Source organism: Salvelinus alpinus, chromosome 12 (assembly GCF_045679555.1).
Source record: "Salvelinus alpinus chromosome 12, SLU_Salpinus.1, whole genome shotgun sequence".
Taxonomy (NCBI): Eukaryota; Metazoa; Chordata; class Actinopteri; order Salmoniformes; family Salmonidae; genus Salvelinus; species Salvelinus alpinus.
In genome coordinates this window covers 36,583,963-36,604,933 of record NC_092097.1, presented here as the reverse complement: position 1 = coordinate 36,604,933, position 20,971 = coordinate 36,583,963, and the positions used below count along the sequence as shown (strand labels likewise).

At 41.0% G+C, this 20,971-nt stretch overlaps 1 protein-coding gene across 1 annotated transcript; it reads right to left on the bottom strand.

The window, feature by feature from the left end:
- Window positions 1-6,759: 6,759 nt before the first annotated feature.
- Window positions 6,760-20,758, bottom strand: tgfa (transforming growth factor, alpha). The gene is made up of 6 exons (XM_071336106.1): window positions 20,265-20,758; window positions 17,805-17,969; window positions 15,865-15,979; window positions 10,910-11,059; window positions 10,424-10,533; window positions 6,760-9,244 (listed from the first exon to the last, which is right to left on the bottom strand). The coding sequence occupies exons 1-6, from the start codon at window positions 20,305-20,307 to the stop codon at window positions 9,237-9,239; spliced, it is 591 nt and encodes a 196-aa protein (XP_071192207.1). The 5' UTR covers window positions 20,308-20,758; the 3' UTR covers window positions 6,760-9,236.
- Between the last annotated feature and the right edge of the window lie 213 nt (window positions 20,759-20,971).

The window sequence follows — 20,971 nt, the reverse complement described above, 5'->3', positions numbered from 1 at the left end:
CATAGAACACATGCTATATAATTATAGAGTAAGATACAAGTTCCTTTGTCTATAGGTCAGCCGATTGTATACGGTGCATTCGGAAAGTACTCAGACCTAGTCTTTTTCCACATTTTGTTACGTTAAAGCCTTATTCTAAAATTAATAAAATATTTTTTTTCCTCAGTCTACACACAATACCCCATAATGACAAAGTGAACAAAGGTTTATACATTATTTACATAATTATTCAGACCCTTTGCTATGAGACTCAAAATTGAGCTCAGGTTCATCCTGTTTCTATAGCGTCAGTCTACCTGTGGTAAATTCAATTGATTGGACATGGTTTGGAAAGGCGCACACACCTGTCTATATAAAAAGGTTGCACAGTTGACAGTGTATGCCAGAGCAAAAATCAAGCCATGGAGTCAAAAGGAATTGTCCGTAGAGTTCCGAGACAGGATCGTGTTGAGGCACAGATCTGGGGAAGGGTACCAACACATTTATGCAGCATTGAAGGTCCCTAAGAGCACAGTGGCTTCCATCATTCTTAATGGAAGAAGTTTGGAAACACTAAGACTCTTCCTAGAGCTGGCTGCCCGGCCAAACTGAGCAATCAGGGGAGAATGGCCTTGGTCAGGGAGGTGACCAAGAACCCGATGGTCACTCTGATAGAGCTCCTCTGTGGAGATGGGAGAACCTTCCAGAAGGACAACCATCTCTGCAGCACTCCACCAGTCAGGCCTTTATGGTTGAGGGGCCAGATGGAAGCCACTCCTCAGTAAAAGGCACCTGACAGCCCGCTTGGAGTTTGCCAAAAGGCACCTAAAGGACTCTGTCCATGAGAAACAAGATTCTCTGGTCTGATGAAACCAAGATTGAACACTTTGGGCTGAATGCCAAGTGTCACGTCTGGAGGAAACCTGGCACCATCCCTACGGGGAAGCATGATGGTGGCAGCATCCTGCTGGGGGGATGTTTTTCTGCGGCAGAGACTAGGAGACTAGTCAGGATCGAGGGAAAGATGAACGGAGCAAAGTACAGAGGATCCTTGATTAAAAACCTGCTCCAGAGCACTCAGGACCTCAGACTGGGGCGAAGGTTCACCTTCCAACAGAACAACGACCCTAAGCACACAGCCAAGACAACGCAGGAGTGGCTTCAGGACAATGTCTTTGAGTGGCCCAGCCAGAGCCCGGACTTGAACCCGATCAAACATCTCTGGAGAGAAATGAAAATAGCTTTGCAGCAACGCTCCCCATCAAACCTGACAGAGCTTGAGACGATCTGCAGAGAAGAATGGGAGAAACTCCCCAATTACAGGTGTGCCAAGCTTGTAGCGTCATACCCAAGAAGACTAGAGGCTGTAATCACTGTCAAAGGTGCTTCAACAAAGTACTGAGTAAAGGATCGGAATACTTATGCAAATGTAATTTCAGTTTTTATTTTTAATACATTTTGCAAAAAATGTCTAAGCATGTTTTTGCTTTGTCATTGTGGGGTATTGTATGTAAAAAAAAATATCTTCAATTTAATCAATTTTAAAATAATGCTGTAACAACAAAATGGAAAAATTCAAGAGGGTCTGAGTACTTTCCAAATGCAATGTAGGTCAAATCAAATTTAAATGTCACATGTGCCGAATACAACAGGTGTAGACCTTAGTGAAATGCTTAAAAGCCCTTAACCAACAATGCAGTTAGTAAATACTTCAACTTATTTTTCTTAAGACAAACCTAGGTAGAACATTTATAAATATTAAAGAGCAATAATGCAAATAGTTCTGGTAGCCATTTGATTTGCTGTTCAGGAGTCTTATCGCTTGGGGGTATAAGCTATTAAGAAGCCTTTTGGACCTAGACATGCAGTGCGGTAGCAGAGAGAACAGTCTATGAGTAGGGTGGCTGGAGTCTTTGGCAATTTTTAGGGCCTTCCTCTGACACCGCCTGGTATAGAGGTCCTGGATGGCAGGAAGCTTGGTCCCAGTGATGTACTCGGCCGTACACACTACCCTGTAGTGCCTTGTGGTCGGAGGCCGAGCAGTTGCCATACCAGGCGGTGATCAGTGTGGCAGATGTGTTGTTACCTACCCTTACCACTTTAGGGCGGCACATCAAGAACAACTTGATGTTGTTCTATGGTGTTGAACGCTGAGCTGTAGTCAATGAATAGCATTCTCACATAGGTGTTCCTTTTGTCCAGGTGGGAAAGGGTAGTGTGGAGTGTAATAGAGATTGTGTCATCTGTTGGGGCGGTATGCAAATTGAAATGTGTCTAGGGTTCCTGGGATAATGGTGTTGATTTGGGTAGGGGGGGGGGGGGTAGTGTTTTTTTTTGGGGGGGGTCTCATTAACCTAAAGATAATGAGACCCCCCTATCCCAACAGAGGGTAAAGGGTACATTCTCTATTTGTATGCATAGCTGACTATTATACTGTATACTAAATTAAAGAAATATATCTGATATTGTACCACATTTTTCCCTTTTATTTGCATATAAGGGGGGAAAACCCTCTAATCTTGTTCTAGTATTGTATGTTATATTGTAATGTCTAATTCAAAGACGTGGCATGAATAAGAATCAAATAACTCAAGTGAGTTTTGTTGAAAAAGGTGTCTAAATCAATGATACATTCATTTTAATGTTGTATTGTACTGGATCAAATGACAACGAACTCAAATATAATGGGTTCAAATTAAGAAAAAAAGTTGTGATATGATTATGATTGGGGTGACAAAGTCCTACAAAACATAAGGTTTTTAGTTTTTCTTTTCAATTAAAGACCTAGACAACCAGGAACGGGGAGTTCCTTAATTATTAGTGACCTTAATTCATCGATCAAGTACAAGGGTGGAGAGAATCTGCAGACATTCAGCCCTCTATGGAATGAGTTTGACATCCGCTATATAACTGTCATGACGTGGCCCTTTCTGGGTATAGAGCGTGGCAAACCCCTCCCTCTCCTACACCCAGGTTCTGTTATCTCAGGTCGTAAATTCCTGGAGAAGACTCTCCTCCTGGCCATGCAATATATAGAGAGAGAGAGATTCACAGTAGAACAAAGGAACTTCTTCTACATCACAGAATTTGAGAACTGAACAATTATCCATGTTTTGTAGAATGTGTAAACAGTCGGTGGAGAAGCCAGCTACGACCCGGTCTGTTTTGTTTCATGTTTGTGACCTCATGAAAGACAATACAGCCACATTACCATAACTCTGTTTATACAGGTGCCTCCATTATGAGGTTCGCATCTAATTATTGTATAAAATGAGTAAGATTAAACTATTTGTGTAATGATGCTAATGTTAGTTAAACTTGAAAGGGAATACAATTCTCTAAGTCATTGGCCCGCCCCCGTGAGCACAGACATGATCTGGCGTCATGGAACAGCCCTTCTCTACTGTTACGAATAAAACCCACCTGAAGAATTCCTCTTCAGACCATGCTTACCTCAGTCAGCTGAGGGTGCAAAGGTTTGAGTAGAGACCACAAAAACCTCAGTACAAGCTAAGGCTGTAATGGTTGTTGAATTCCTAACCATACCACGTGGAGCATTGGCTACACAGGTGGAGATGGTTAAACTCTGAGACTATCGATCCCAAAAGAATAAGAGCAAATCTTAGATACTAATTACTAGTCTGCAGCTAGAAATTGTTAACCTGGGATACGAAGACCGACAACCGCCGAAACATCTATTTTATAAGAACATTTCTGAATGGTACTCTGAAGTATCTATTCTAACCACGAAAGACTTCAGGGAAGCAGAGAGACGGATGATTCCAATAGCGATCACGACGACACACTGAGCATAAATATATATTGATTGCAATTATTCCCGAATGAGTGCGCGTTCATGTGCAGAGGATTAGCATTTCAATGAATATAATTATCAACTGTGTAGTGACTCATTTTTGTCTTTCCCACCCTTCTCAGTCCACACCCACTTCCCTTTGTCCACCAAGCCGTCATATCGGCTTAGCCCACTAGGAACCTCCCCTATCATTTCCTTGTAACCATATCTGTTTGTTTGTTTATGCATATTTAGTTAGTTGCTTAGTAAATAAATGATTAAGACAATTGATGTATGGATGATTCATATTAGAGGCTGGGTTTGTGCAGATAACCAACAATTTACAACGTTTGGAATGAGACTAACGTGAGGTAAAGAATAATTCATTAATTAGAAGACTAATTGATCAGATATTAAAATATCTGAAGAGTTATTAGGAAAATTATAACTGTAATCTGAAGATATTATTTGGTGCCCATACTTCCTAGTTAGTTACATTTACATGATTAGTTTATCATGTAATAATAATTACAAAGAATTGATTTGATAAAATAAGTCTTCAATTTAATGATTACACAACATAACAATTAATCTTCTCCTTTCCCCCCTATGATAACCAGGTGGCGAATCTTATCTCTGCATGTCTGGCAGACATATCAGTGGATGACGGATCACCACCTCAAGCTGAACCTCGGCAAGACGGAGCTGCTCTTCCTCCCGGGGAAGGACTGCCCGTTCCATGATCTCGCCATCACGGTTGACAACTCCATTGTGTCCTCCTCCCAGAGTGCTAAGAACCTTGGCGTGATCCTGGACAACACCCTGTCGTTCTCAACCAACATCAAGGCGGTGACCCGTTCCTGTAGGTTCATGCTCTACAACATTCGCAGAGTACGACCCTGCCTCACACAGGAAGCGGCGCAGGTCCTAATCCAGGCACTTGTCATCTCCCGTCTGGATTACTGCAACTCGCTGTTGGCTGGGCTCCCTGCCTGTGCCATTAAACCCCTACAACTCATCCAGAACGCCGCAGCCCGTCTGGTGTTCAACCTTCCCAAGTTCTCTCACGTCACCCCGCTCCTCCGCTCTCTCCACTGGCTTCCAGTTGAAGCTCGCATCCGCTACAAGACCATGGTGCTTGCCTACGGAGCTGTGAGGGGAACGGCACCTCCGTACCTTCAGGCTCTGATCAGGCCCTACACCCAAACAAGGGCACTGCGTTCATCTACCTCTGGCCTGCTCGCCTCCCTACCTCTGAGGAAGTACAGTTCCCGCTCAGCCCAGTCAAAACTGTTCGCTGCTCTGGCACCCCAATGGTGGAACAAACTCCCTCACGACGCCAGGTCAGCGGAGTCAATCACCACCTTCCGGAGACACCTGAAACCCCACCTCTTTAAGGAATACCTAGGATAGGATAAAGTAATCCTTCTAACCCCCCCCCCCCCCCTTAAAAGAGTTAGATGCACTATTGTAAAGTGGTTGTTCCACTGGATATCATAAGGTGAATGCACCAATTTGTAAGTCGCTCTGGATAAGAGCGTCTGCTAAATGACTTAAATGTATATGTAAATGATAACCATGCACTGCGTCAATGGAAGAGTTAAGCCGTTACTGCGAGAACAGTAGATCCCTTTTTACAAAGAAATATCCCACTGAAGAGCGTCTGCGTTTACATACATGTTGAGTGCAGAGATCATGATGATGTGTATGAGCACAATCAGCGATTATATCCGAGGGGGAGAGAGGGAACGTCGGGCTGGGAGGATGGACAGCTAGGCGGGGGAGTTGGCGCTTGCTCACTTAACTCTAATATAGTTATTCCTAGCCTAGCCTTGCCATCTGCGCCAAGGCAGATGCTGGGAATGTTGGGTTAGGATCAGAGGAGGGTCAGAAGTTCAAAACCAACACCAAAAGAAAAAAGGTGGCCCTGAGAGGCACCAAAGAGCTTTAGGCAAAATCATTGTCTCCATTATAGGGCCATAACAGCTGAATTAGAGCTTGGCCTTTGGTTGTTCCCCTTTTCCTCCATCTGATTATGCTCCTCTTTCTATCCATTCATCCTCTATCACAGGAGGCTGCTGAGGGGAGGACGGCTCATAATAAGGGCTGGAATAGAGTGAATGGAATGGTATCAACCACGTGGAAACCATGCGTTTGATACCATTCCAATCATTCCATGCCAGCCATTGGAATGAGTCCATCCTCACCAATTAAATAGCAACCAGCCTCCTGTGGTATCCATAGGGAGGGATGCCCCAAAAGAGCATCTTAATTCAAAGCTGGTTTTAGTAGCTCAGCCAAACGGCTCTTAAGGACTCCACACAAATCCAATTGTTAACATAATGGGATTGGGAAACAAAGCACATGGAGGGAGAAATAGGAAGGGTAGAGCAAAAGATGGATACGAGTGGTGGTGGTCAAGCAAAAGACATCTGCAACTGAAAAAGACAAATGAATGGAGATAGTGAGTCAACGTCACACAGGCTATACTCATGCACTGAACAAGTACAGGCGTAGTTTCTTCAGCCCCTTGTAGCGACATCTACTCTCACTCAACAGGGGACAAGCAAACAAATAGCCATGGAAGTAAATAGAATAAAACCTTTCCTTCCCTCAGCTAAAAAAAAAAGCACTCAGGACCGAGGCTCTTTATTCCTCAATTGTGCCTGAGGTTTAGTTTAGAGTTTTTTTTCTTCTCCATTTATTCTGCCTTTTAAAATATTCAGTAGAAGGGGGGGTGGACAGAGCTCTGAATAAAGAGGGCAACTGCCGTAAGAGGAGAGGTGAAAGTAGCGAGTGAAAAGAGGCGGCACGCAATGTAGGAAGAGAGAAAGTCAAGTGAGGATCAAAAAGTGGGTCATAGACGGGTGTAAGTCTACACTGCGTTCCAACAATCCACTAGCTTCTCGTTGTTGACCCTTTCTCCTCTGTTAGCGAGTAGACGTCTTGCTATGTTACTGTGCAACAGAAAACAGCAGGGAGACAGCTACCTTCACAGATTTCAGTCTTCATTGAAAAAAAAATAAACATAAGTCAAGGACATTACATCATCATACAACTGGTTAGTTCCAACGAGAATATCCAGTACAGTTGTACTGCTGATGAATATCCGAGAGGTTAATCATTGACACGGTCAAGTCTGAAGTTAATACTGTATAGTCCATGATCCTTATTCTCTTCAAATTAAAACATTATGAGTACATGGATTATATTTCATTTGTATAGTTTACAACTTTACATTGTTCAGTAGGTGTGTTTTCCATGCTTACCCCTCCTACTTCGATTCTCTTTCACCATCTCTTGCAAATTTTTAATAGACTTGAAAGCTCCAAACATTTATTTACTTCAAAATGTGGTTTTGGGCTGCTTTCCATTTCCACCAAATGGTAGGCTTATGGTATAATAAGCATAGACAAAATGTCTGAATTAAATACATACATTTATAAATAAATATAAAGCAGGTCTCCATCCTACTTTCTTTTCCCCAAGTATTTGTTTTTCAGCAATTCGTTTTGTCCCAAAACTGTACAAAATTGCCATTCATACGCTTCAGCTCTCTACTTCCACCATATTCTCTTATTCAGACATCTATTGTACCATATCTGTAGTGTGGTTTTAACAGTTTCTAAAAATGATGCTCTATAAAAAGTGTTGCACAATTTCCAGTTAATAAACCAAGTCATTCCAGCTAAAAGCTGTGTTTTGTGCATATTTGTGGTGTGTAATAATACAAATACTGTGTTGTCTAATATGTTTCATAACTAGAAACAGGGTCTTGTGTATGCATGCATGGCTGGATGCGCTCTATAGAAGGGCAATTCCATGGTAACAGTGATGCTGGGACAGAGGTTTCACTTTAAATGTATGTCAAACAAAAAACAATGTTCGCAAAGTTAAACCATACAACTATGCACAAATACATTGAAGAACAGTGCAGATACAAAGTTTGGTAAAAGAATGATGATTCATTCTGTTACCAAACTTTGCATCTGCACTGTACTTTACTTAAATGTGTTTTTGTAACATTTTCTGTGGAAATTGTTCAAAGTAGATCTGTGCATATAACTGTATGGTTTGTTTAACTTTGCAATTATTGGTTTTTCCTTGACATATATTTTAACGTGAAAAATCTGAGTCTCAATCATTCGGTTACAGTGTTATTACCCAGAACTGCATGAGTCTTTCTGTGCTCTATCAGACATGTAAGATCTTCAGGTGGATTTGGCATCTCTCACATGTGAAGTAACAGCAACCTAAGTGCAGAAGTGTGCTTTGCAATAGTGAGCAAGCTTGCTATGACGTGTACCCCAAGAAAACATTACTATACAATGACGTGTACATCTAGAATAGGTCATGATAAGAATCTCATGCATACAGTGTTCCCAGTAACATATGTGCATAAAACAAGTGCTAGACAAGTGCTACACAACAATGTCTGTTTGTATGTGCATCACTAACTTGTCAATTGGAAAATGTAATGCCGGTTTTGTGCAGGAATGGAAAGAAACAACCAACACTACAATATCTGAGGTACAATGCAATGTGCACACTCATAGAAAGCCTGTCATATCAGGAATAATGATACATGGTGGTAGATAAGTTACTAAGGGACTATAGGTTGGCAATGTTTTTGGAGACTATACAGTCCTCTAAAATCTACTCTTTTGCATGCATTTAATTTCTCCCATATCTATGTCCAAGTCCCACCATTGGTCCTTAATCCACAGTGGGGTTAAAGAGTCCCAGTAGCAATCTCCCATTTTTGTCAGGTGAGGTGTGTCAATATCCCTTGCTTAAAACAGAAACTAAAATGTTCTTGCCCCACCTAAATCTGTGCGCTTTAAGTTTTGATGAAACAATTGTTCATTGTGTTTTTAGCTTGTGTTTAGCTTCTTAAAAGACAAAAATGGAAGATTTTGAGTGAATAAAACAAAGTTATACCTCAAATCGAAATCTGAAATAGTTGCTTTCATGTGCCAAAAACCCCACAGGACACCAAGTTGTAAAAAGTATTTCTCTTATGTCCAGCATGTTCCTTGTCATGTCCTTGACTTCATCATCTTTACAGTGATGTCACACTGAGCGCTCACCATTTAGAGGGTATCTGTTCACGAGTCCAGTTCCAGAGAGCTGTTCCGGAGAATTTGGTATTTCTGACCGGTCAGTTCCCATTTCTTCTCCTCCATGCATTAAAACAGTAGTGAGATCACAGTATTCCAAGTGTGCGGAGGTTCTGAAACGACATGAAACTCTCACATCAAATGGGCCTCCCTTGGTCTGGTAATAGAGATAGAGGGGGTCTCTCCTCCCTCTCAGTCTTATGAGGATGTTATTAGCCAGGTGTCTGATGCCCATCTTAGGTATGATCCATATGTCCCAGCAGTCTTTAGGGTTGAATGGACAGAGGAAGAGAGAAGGCAGCCCATCATGAAAATCCCTGGCGTTCCAAGCAGGAGTTCTTCTCTTACACCACTGAGGGGAAATTATAAGATAAAAAAACAAGGAAATCAGATAGCCATATCAACCCATTTTGTAAAAAGGACAATGTGGTATGGAGACTCAGAAGTCATGCTCAAAGTCACTACAGTCTACTCTATGCACTAAGGTTTGGAGACAATTCCAGGAGAATTGTCTGATTGCTGTTTTAAATGAGAGATGAGTTCCCAACCATTGTGTATAACCTCTGATCTTGACTACAATAAAAACACACTATCCCACCAAACAGAGATAGAGTCTAGTCTAGGCCACCTAAAAACAACAAAACACAATCCCAATGGTACCTTGTGAATAAGGGATGTGAGGACAAAGTAGAAACAGAACATGTCATAACAGAAAAGTACCTTATATTCTAAAATTGTGTTTCAGAAGAAGTCAAATTTCTACATGATATAGGAAACTTACATGAGGGGGCAGAAGTTAAGGAAATATTGGTCCTGGGTTTGCATAACCATCAGATGGACCCATAGCATGCCACTGCTGGGTAAGAGAGGCCACTGAGAAGACCTGAGTCTTTCAAGCATCTAACTACAGTACAGTATATCTATGGAGGAAGGTGGTTCATAATTTCATTGACATTGCGGTCTGGGTGTGATGATAATGTTGTTAGTGTGTACTTCCCCCAAAACACGAGTCAAGAACATTCAAAGTTCATACAGCATGAGACAGAGTACAGTAGTAAGCATAGCCTTAATAGCAGTCTATAGAGAACCCTGTTCTAATATGGGCATACATTTTTTCTCAGTATAGTGTTCTCATAGCCCTGTGTGAGAGCTAGAGTAGAGGCCTCCAGTGAGAGAGTTCTACATGTCTATGGATGTAAAGGACAGGAAACATCAATTAGCTACAGCAGTGTCAGCAACACCTCAATGGTTCCCATACACAGCGTGAGCCTTTAATACTGTCATGATCAAACCAGATGGGTCCTATATGCACATAGAAAGGTTCAGATTGGACACAGTAGGCCATTAAACCAAACTCTAGGGCTTATAGCCATCTACCCTGTCCAGTTGATTACAAAAATACCCCATACCGACTACCATAATTAGAACCCCTGTAGTTTCAAATTTCCAACATGATGACAGTTGGGAATGTGACAGACAAAATAAAAAACTAGGTAAAAGTACAAAATGAAAAGTAAGTTGAAGTCTGTACCACTTTCAGAGTGACAGCAGGACCCTCGGCCCTTCAGCATACTGCCTTGTTTCTCTGGGGCACAGTGGAGTCTGTGCCTCCGCCCCAAACCGTCCCGCCTCCACCAGCAACTGGGAGAGAGAGGACAAACTCTTCATGACGAATGATTTCAGGTCAACACACCAAATTACCTTCTAAAGACCAGTGGAGGGTTTTTAATCTTACTTCATGGACAAACTCATCATGGTAGCATGTGCAGTATGTTTGGTTAATCACAGTGTAATGACGCAGATGTCTACACAAAGTATGTAGGCTCAGTGAATGGGCAGTGTCAGAGGGAGATTGCTGTTCTCTTGTGGACAGCACATTGAGCAGAATCACAGTGTGGTTGGTTAAGCACAGTGTGGTTGGTTAATCAACCACATAGTTGTCTTTATGATATGCTATTTCAGTAAATGGGATAAGTCATGGAGAGATTTTCCTATTAAGCAGACATCATGTACTTACTGTAAAAGGGTGCAGAGCAGCATCGTCAAGACGCAACCAATCACACACAGAACTAGCACCGTGGCAACTGTCTGTTGCCTGTGATTGGTGGCCACCACAGCTAGCAGGTCGGCGTGCTCACATCGCATCCCTACGAAGCCTTGGTGACACCTGTCAAACATGAAGTGGAGAAAGAACATAAAACTTCATACAGCAGCATGGATTTGATCCTTCAAGGCTTTTGACAAACTCACTGACTCCATTTGCAATGGAGAAACAACAGCATTAAATATAACATCCATAAATATATTGTATCTCTATGGAAGAGACTAATAGAGGTAGAGATGAATGAAGTAGAACAGGTAAGTAGAACTATTAGCCCTACGTTTCAGAAAGAATAGTTCAGTCTGCAAAACTATTCTGCATTATACTGCTACCCATACAATAACCTTCATATTATGAACAAGAGGTCGACCGATTATGATTTTTCAACGCCAATACCGATGCCGATTATTGGAGGACCAAAAAAAAGCCGGTACCGATTAATTGGCCGATTTTTATTTATTAATAATGACAATTACAACAATACTGAACGAACACTTATTTTAACTTAATATAATACATCAATAAAATCAATTTAGCCTCAAATAAATAATGAAACATGTTCAATTTGGTTTAAATAATGCAAAAACAAAGTGTTGGAGAAGAAAGTAAAAGTGCAATATGTGCCATGTAAGAAAGCTAACGTTTAAGTTCCTTGCTCAGAATATGAGAACATATGAAAGCTGGTGGTTCCTTTAAACATGAGTCTTCAATATTCCCAGGTAAGAAGTTTTAGGTTGTAGTTATTATAGGAATTATAGGACTATTTCTCTCTATACCATTTGTATTTCATATACCTTTGACTATTGGATGTTCTTATAGGCACTTTAATATTGCCAGTGTAACAGTATAGCTTCCGTCCCTCTCCTCGCTCCTACCTGGGCTCGAACCAGGACCACATCGACAACAGCCACCCTCGAAGCAGCTTTACCCATGCAGAGCAAGGGGAATAACTACTCCAAGTCTTAGAGCGAGTGACGTTTGAAACGCTATTAGCGCGCACCCCGCTAACTAGCTAGCCATTTCACATCGATTACACCAGCCTAATCTCGGGAGTTGATGGGCTTGAAGTCATAAACAGCGCAATGCTTGAAGCACAGCAAAGAGCTGCTGGCAAAATGCACGAAAGTGCTGTTTGAATGAATGCTTACGAGCATGCTGGTGCCTACCATCGCTCAGTCAGACTGCTCTATCAAATCATAGACTTAATTATAACATAATAACACACAGAAATACGAGCCTTAGGTCATTAATATGGCCGATTCCGGAAACCATCATCACGAAAACAAGATGTTTATTCTTTCAGTGAAATACGGAACTGTTCCGTATTTTATCTAACGGGTGGCTACCATAAGTCTAAATATTCCTGTTACATTGCACAACCTTCAATGTGTATGTCATAATTACGTAAAATTCTGGCAAATTAGGCAGCCCAAACTGTTGCATATACTCTGACTCTGCGTGCAATGAACGCAAGAAAAGTGACACAATTTCACCTGGTTAATATTGCCTGCTAACCTGGATTTCTTTTAGCTAAATATGCAGGTTTAAAAATATATACTTCTGTGTATTGATTTTAAGAAAGGCATTGATGTTTAGGTACACATTGGAGCAAGGACAGTCCTTTTTCACGAATAGGCACCGCATCGATTATATGCAACGCAGGACACGCTAGATAAACTAGTAATATCATCAACCATGTGTAGTTAACTAGTGATTATGATTGATTGATTGTTTTTTATAAGATAAGTTTAATGCTAGCTAGCAACTTACCTTGGCTTACTGCATTCGCGTAACAGGCAGGCTCCTCGTGGAGTGCAATGAGAGGCAGGTGGTTAGAGCGTTGGACTAGTTAACTGTAAGGTTGCAAGATTGAATCCCCGAGCTGACAAGGTAAAAATCTGTCGTTCTGCCCCTGAACAAGGCAGTTAACCCACCGTTCCTAGGCCGTCATTGAAAATAAGAATGTGTTCTTAACTGACTTGACTAGTTAAATAAAGATTAAATAAAGGTGTAAAATTTAAATTTAAAATAAAAATCGGCCAAATCGGTGTCCAAAAATACCGATTTCCGATTGTTATGAAAACTTGAAATCGGCCCTAATTAAATCGGCCATTCCGATTAATCGGTCGACCTCTATTATGAACATGCCATAAAGTGTCTCAAGAGGTCGCTACTAAAGAGCATTTTAGTAAAGGGTTAAGGTCAAAGAACCTAACCCTGGACGGAATTCCCTTTTCTGCTCATCTCACTCAGTGAGAAGTGAACTGTCGCGCTCCAATTCCATAGGCCAGTGTAATTCGTATCATGATCAGACCAGCGCTACAAACTGCAGCGAATCAGTGTACAAACATAGCACTGACAGAACAGATCCTAAACAGACTTTGGATGCATTTGTATTTATTATGGATCCCCATTAACTCTTCCTGGGGTCCAGCAAAATTAAGGCAGTTAAACAATCTTAAAAAAAACATGACAATACATTAACTACAGAATTCACAAGACACTAAGTATGTGCCCTGAGGTCAATACTCCACTATCTACAACACTAAATGTTATCGTGTGTGTGTGTATATATATATGCATATGTCTGGGCCTATGTGTGTATTGCTTCACAGTCCTCGCTGTTCCATAAGGTGTATTTTTCATTTTTATAAAAATCTTATTCTACTGCTTGCATCAGTTACCTGATGTGGAATAGAGTTCCATATAGTCATGGCTCTATGTGGTACTGTGTGCCTCCCAGTCTGTTCTGAATTTGGGGACTGTGAAGAGACCTCTGGTGGCATGTCTTGTGGGGTATACATGGGTGTCTGAGCTGTGTGCTAGTCGTTTAAACAGACAGCTCGGTGCTTTCAACATGTCAATACCTCTCACAAATACAAGTAGTGATGAAGTCAATCTCTCCTCTACTTTGAGCCAGGAGAGATTGACATGCATATTATTCATGTTCTGAGCCAATTGCAATTTTCCTGAGTCCCTCTGTGGCCCCTGACCATACGACTGAACAGTAGTCCAGGAGTGACAAAACTAGGGCCTGTAGGACCTGCCTTGTTGATTGTGCTGTTAAGAAGGTAGAGTAGCACTTTATTATGGACAGACTTCTCCCCATCTTAGCTACTGTTGTATCAATATGTTTTAACCATGACAGTAGGGTTACTCCAAGCAGTTTAGTCACCTCAACTTGCTTAATTTCCACATTATTTAGTACAAGATTTAGTAGAGTTTAGTGAATGACTTGTCACAAATACAATGCTTTTAGTTTTTTATTTTTATATTTAGGAATAACCTATTCCTTGCCACCCATTCTGAAAATAACTGCAGCTCTTTGTTAAGTGTTGCAGTCATTTCAGTTGCTGTAGTAGCTGATGTATGTTGAGTCATCTGCATACATAGACACACTGGCTTTACTCATACACCGCATACATAGACACACTGTCGTTAGTAAAGATTGGCCTAGACAGGTGCCCTGGGGAATTCCTGATTCTACCTGGATTATGTTGGAGAGGCTTCCACGCCCTCTGTGTTCGGTTACAGGTAACTCTTTATACACAATATAGCAGGGGATGTAAACCAATAACACATACGTTTTTCCAGCAGCAGACTATGATCGATAATGTCAAAAGCCACACTGAAGTCTGAACAAAACAGCCCCCCAATCTTATCGTCAATTTCACTCAGCCAATCATCAGTCATTTGTGTAAGTTCTGTGCTTGTTGTATGTCCTTCCCTATAAGCGTGCTGAAAGCCTGTTGTCAATTTGTTTACTGTAAAATAGCATTGTATCTGGTCAAACACCATTTTCTCCAAAACTTTACTAAGGGTTGGTAACAGGCTGATTGGTCAGCTACTTGAGCCAGTAAAGGGGGCTTTACTATTATTGGGTTGCGTAATGACTGTTGCTTTCCTCCAGGCCTGAGGGCACACACTTTCTAGTAGGCTTAAATTGAAGATATGGCAAATAGGAGTGGCAATATCGTCTGCTATTATCCTCAGTAATTTTCCATCCAAGTTGTCAGACCCCGGTGGTTTGTCATTGTTGATAGATACTTTTTCCCCGCTCACTTTACAGAATTCAAAATTACAATTCTTGTCTTTCATAATTTGGTCAGATATACTTGGATGTGTAGTGTCAGCATTTGTTGATGGCATATCATGCCTAAGTTTGCTAATCTTGCCAATGAAAAAAACATTAAAGTAGTTGGCAATATCAGTGGGTTTTGTAATGAATGAGCCATCTGATTCAATGACTGGAAGAGCTGAGTTTGCGTTTTTTCACAAAATTTTATTTAAGCTGCTCCAAAGCTTTTTACTATCATTCTTTGTCATTTATCTTTGTTTCATAGTGTAGTTTATTCTTCTTTTTATTCAGTTTAGTCACATGATTTCTCAATTTGCAGTACGTTTGCCAATCAGTTGTGCAGCCAGACTTAAATTGCCATTCCCTTTGCCTCATCCCTCTCAACCATACAATTTTTCAATTACTCATCAATCCACAGGGATTTAAGTTTTTACAGTAATTTTCTTAATGGGTACATGATTATTAGTAACTGGGATAAGAAATTGGATGTCACAGACAGACCTAAAACTGGGTGGCTTACCCAACAAACTCTCCATAAATCCTACTAACTGGTGACCACTCCAAATAAAAGAATTAAGACATATGCTAACTTTTTACAGCTTACTTGTGACAGGTCACCAGCAAGGACAGGTCACAAGTTCATTATCGAAGAACAATTTCCCATACAGACAGAGTAACACAATGATTCACCTGATTTTGAAATAATGACGACAATGCCTTACTGTGGGACGTAGCCTTATTTCAACTATGTGGGTGCGTGTATCAGCGAGAGAGCAAGAGAAGTTGAACTTACACACATGCAGGCGTCTCCTCCAGAATCAAGAAACGACAGGTGCCATGGAAACAGAAGTGGCTGTGGGAGTCAGGACAGTCATCGAAGTGGGATCGAACAGCTGCTGCAACAAACTCTGACAGAGAGAAAGAATGACATTTAAGGGTATTTCTAAAAGAGCCACAGGGTCTGTATTGAAAGTCCAAAAACATTGTGCAACTGGATTGCAGTCAGATTGCACATACTCAATGATTTACAAATCACCTTGTATTCCAAATATGTGATGAAGATTAGAAATTCTGCTCTGCGCTTTGCTCAAACTGATCCCCTCCAACATGCCGTTTCTCTCTTTGTAGGATTATACTGTAAAAGAGCCCAATAACCTGGCCATACGCCTTACCAAAACTCCATAGGTCAGTCAGTGTCATAGATCTAAAATAACTTAATTCTTGGAAAACAATGTCAAAATCTACTCCCACGCCTCCAGTTGGGGAAGTTCCTGAGGCAGAGGAGACTTATTCTAAGCCTTTTGTTACATCTCTGAGTGACTGGGGTTTTGTCATGGCTTATGTCAGGAACAGGGCCCTCCAAGGGACAAGTCTAACCCCATGTCAAATCCCCAGTGCCACGACACAGCAAAACAAAACATCTGTCCATCATCAAACCCATTAGAGGTCTGGAAAGCACATCCCTGAAGCCAGGAAGTAAAACTCTCACCCTTTTCACTCCATGGTTGTGTCTGAAAAGATTACTAGCCATCATGTCCTTGCTTCCTCCTTATGGAGTGGATCAAAAAGTCCCTCCTTCCGAGCTCTACTCTATTGAGCTTTGAGAGGAATTCAGGAAACAAGGACAGAGGAGACAAGGATTTGACAGCTAGTAAGCTTTTCAGACACAGCCTCTCTCCTCTTCCCTTTACATCCAATCAAACTTGATTTATTATGGCTAGAATAACAGAATTAATCTTCTGAAATAAATTAACATTGGGATGAGCTGAAGGGGTCAGAACTCAGGAAGAACACGGTAACCACATTTTTTGTGTCTTGACGAATTTCTTACTCATCAACTATACAGTCAGGGTTCCAAATTCCAACCTGACTGGCCCAAACAAAAGTCTGAGTATCTTTTCTCGGGCAGCCAAAACAGATGTCACAATGTGGCATTCAGAGAGGGAGGAAGAGAGGGAGTGAGTGAAAAAGAAAGAGAGGATGAACAGACAGATAGACTGCTGCAGTACAGCCGACCGTAACACACTTCATTCCATTAGTAAATGGCTGGTTGGATTCCAGCCTACATGCATTGTCCTTTCTCCCCTCTCTCTTTCAGAGTCTGTATAAAGCTCTCTGTTCTTCCCTGAGGCATCTGCCCCAGCTACCCCTCAGCCCCTCTCTAGCAGAGTCCCAAATTGTACCCTATTCACTATAGTGCACTATTTTTGACCAGGGACCATAGGGCTCTGGTCAAACATGGAACCCTATTCCCTACATAGTGCACTATTTGGGATACAGATCCATCTCTCTCTTCATGTAATTTTGTCAGTCAGTCGAGGATAACATTTAGGAGGAACGGAAATTAGTCATTAGGACATTTCTGGATTTTACATGGTGCCTCGCAGATAATGACGGAAATGTGATGGTAACCTGGGATTTAGGCTACTTTATTATTATTTTTTGCTACATTCTATCCAGGCTGAGAAACTAGATTTAAGAAAAAAATAAACCAATTAATTAATGTTTAGCTTAGTATGTGTCCACTTTTTAAATGCATTCTCTGTTGCCATCTGACTCTTCACTAGAAAAGCCTTGAATTAACATTGGCACCAGTCAATGAGTCTGAAGAGGTGAACAATTCTCTGGAGCACTCTGTAGAGAGGTTTTATAAAGGCATTTATCAAATGTGTGTGTGTACCTGCACACACACACACACACAGAGACAAAACACACACACACACAAATACATACTTTTCACTGGAATGGTGGTTGTAGTGGTGATACTGGTGGTGGTGGTAGAAGAGGTAGTAACATTTACAGTGGTAGTGGTGGTAGTTACAGGAGGTGTGGTGGTCATTGTTGAATTAGTAACAATAGTGGAATTATCCTGGCTTGTTCCATAGGTAAAGAGGGAACCTATTGGAAGAAACAGATTATGAAATGATTAAGTACACACATCAGTAATAATGTCAAGAATGATCAGCGAAAGAAACAAACTCAATTCCAGTTGGCTTTAATAGTTGACAAATCAGAGAAACAAGCCGTCTCCAGATGACTTGTTGCTCTTAAAGTATAACTAATCTCCCAGTTGGAACACAAAACAAGGCGCCATTAGATCCCCACTTATCATCCTGAGTACTATTCACTGAGATCTTTTCACATCATCACTTTTTCAGAGCTTATCCGATTGGTCAAAAGACCAATTAGTGAAACAAATATCAGAATTGGGCTGCCTGTGTAAACGTAGCCATGGGGGTACTACCTAAGAACACTGATTTTTGTTTTCTGTTTCCAAACCACTACAGTACATGTTCACATATCAAACTTACTTGACTTAAACCACTTTGCCCCATTGGGAGGATAGGATTTCCACGATTGCTTTCCACCTCCCTATTCTGTTCGATGTCTTGGCTCTTGCCAGGAGATCTTTGCACTGCAATCGTATTATATTATCTTATTTCTAGTACTTGACCCTAATTAACCACTTCTCTTTTTTATATTGCATTGGGCTCATTGTGGATTGCATGCTGAGGCATGTTCTGTACTCATAACTCTCACATTTACCATTATGTTTGGAGCTCCTCTTACCAGTTGAGTAGTCTAAGAGTGGCAATAGGATGAACACACTACAATGGGTCTAAGCTGGGATAGTCTTAATATAGACAGATCTTGGGAGAGAGATCACACAATTAGAATACTGTTAAGGCACCTAATGAGACACGATTGTTATTCAGTGATATGGAGATATGCATTTTTTTTATTTAACTAGGCAAGTCAGTTAAGAACAAATTCTTATTTAGAATGACGGCCTACCCCAGCCAAACCCTAAAGACGCTGGGAAAATTGTGCGCCGCCCTATGGGACTCTCAATCAAATCAAACTTTATTTGTCACATGCGCCAAATACAACAAGTGTAGACTTTACCGTGAAATGCTTACTTACAAGCCCTTAACCAACAGTGCAGTTCAAGAATAAGTTATTTTCAGTCATAAGAGCAACATTATGTACACAATAAGTTAAAAAAATTCAAACGCAAAAAACGAACAAAATATCACAATTGGTTGGGAGAATGTAAAACGTCAGCCATGTTCTTCGGCGCCATCTTGTTGTCAATCACGGCCGGTTGTGATACAGCCTGGAATCAAACCATGGTCTGTAGTGACGCCTCTAGCACTGAGATGCAGTGCCTTAGACCGCTGCGCCACTCAGACAATGAAAGTGCTGAGTATCAAATTAGCCATCACCATACTGCTCAGATAGATAAGAGATGGTTGCAGTCTGTCATAAGGGTTTCAGGAAGGGCCATTTTCCTGCAAGCTCTTCCCTTTCCGAGATTTCAAATGATGGTTAAAAATACAACTTTTTTTGTTTTTTAACACTGAGCGTCAGTTAAATGGGTGACATCCCTGTGATGTTGCTAAGGACACTGTGAGCGTAACAAGGTACAAAGTCCAGAAATAGAGAGGGCAGATGAATGCTGTGTCAAGGCAGGAAATGTCCCCAATGGCACCCTATTCCCTACATAGGGCTTGGGTTAAAAGTAGTGCACTAAGACCCCTGGTCAAAATTAGTACACTGTGTAGAGAATAGGGTTATATTTTGGACACAAGCCAGTGTGACTGAACAACCAATAACAGTAGCAGGGTCAAGTATTCCCTCCCTACTAAAAGGATGAGGCCATTAGAAACCTATGAATGGGTCTGAACTGTCAGTTAACGCATGCTACATCAAACATCAACGGTGGCTCATTGGTAGGCCAACCATCTTTTTTTTCTCATAGAAAAGGTGAAATGTCACTGACCCTGAGGGTTAGCCACAAAAATTGTTAGAATTCACAAATTGGAGCCATATTCAATCAAACCTGGAAACCAAATTCCCAGCGTAGGAGTAAGCTAGGTTAGGCTATATAGGCCTGGAGTATCAACTTTGTCCTTTCTGATGCCCACGAAAATATATTTGAGAGATAGAGGTTACTGTTAATATTTTGTATTTACAATTGTCGTTTCTCTCTGCTTTTTCAGGGACCCCTGTTTGATGTTTTATTGTATTTGTAAGGAAAAGGGTCTACAGAAGCAAAGCTAGTTTATTAGGAAATAATAAGGACCTTTTCCCTTATGGTATAGCAAATTCCAATTTACTCAAATCCATTTTTTATTTAACATTTTACACTCATTAAAATATTTTACCAACAGTTTTTTTCATTGAACTCACCAGTAATGAGAAATATCGCATCCCAGAAAGCCCGATTCATCATGATGAAGGTTGTCTATCAAGGTATTCCTCCGAAATTCGAATGTTCTCTGCTCAATTCCATAAATATTTGTGTAGGCCTAGGCACGCATCCGTCAGTCAGGCGAAAGAAATGTATTCGTCAAAAAAAAAAAAAAAACTTTCTGCTTCTCCACTATAGGCTACTACTGACGTTCTTCAGAAATTTCTCAAACAATGCAAGTGCGTCGCTATTCAGCAACTTCATCATTGTCCAATGCCATGTGCAAACTGACGTGCCTGATATATCATCATTAAAGTGTATCAACCAACAAGTCTTCAAATACTTCGTTTCGATTAATAGTTATTACATTTAAACGGAGACGTTAAGTCCATGCCCTAAACAATTCCACTCTCCTGTCGAAATAAACCCTTTCACGCACGGCACACGTAATCTTGTCAGTAGCGTCCCCTGAGGAACTCTATCACGGGACACATGTAATTGGAGAGAGAGAGAGAGCGGCGTGAGATAGTGATACATATTTATGTTGATTTATTTTCCCTTTCGTACTCCAACTACTTGCACATTGTTACAACACTGTACATAGCCATAATATAACCTTTGAAATGTATCTATTCCTTTGAAACTTTTGTGAGTAATGTTTACTGTTAATTGTTTATTTCACGTTTGAATTGAATTGAGAAAGAGC

Bases quoted from the DNA above. Each gene is read 5' to 3' on its own strand.
- tgfa (XM_071336106.1), bottom strand. From the start codon at position 20,307: ATGATGAATCGGGCTTTCTGGGATGCGATATTTCTCATTACTG. The intron at 11,060-15,864 runs GTAAGTTCAACT...CATGTTTGACAG, and splicing joins GAGGAGACGCCTGCATGTGT to GTGTCACCAAGGCTTCGTAG. The intron at 10,534-10,909 runs GTAAGTACATGA...TCTCTCTCCCAG, and splicing joins CTGCTCTGCACCCTTTTACA to TTGCTGGTGGAGGCGGGACG.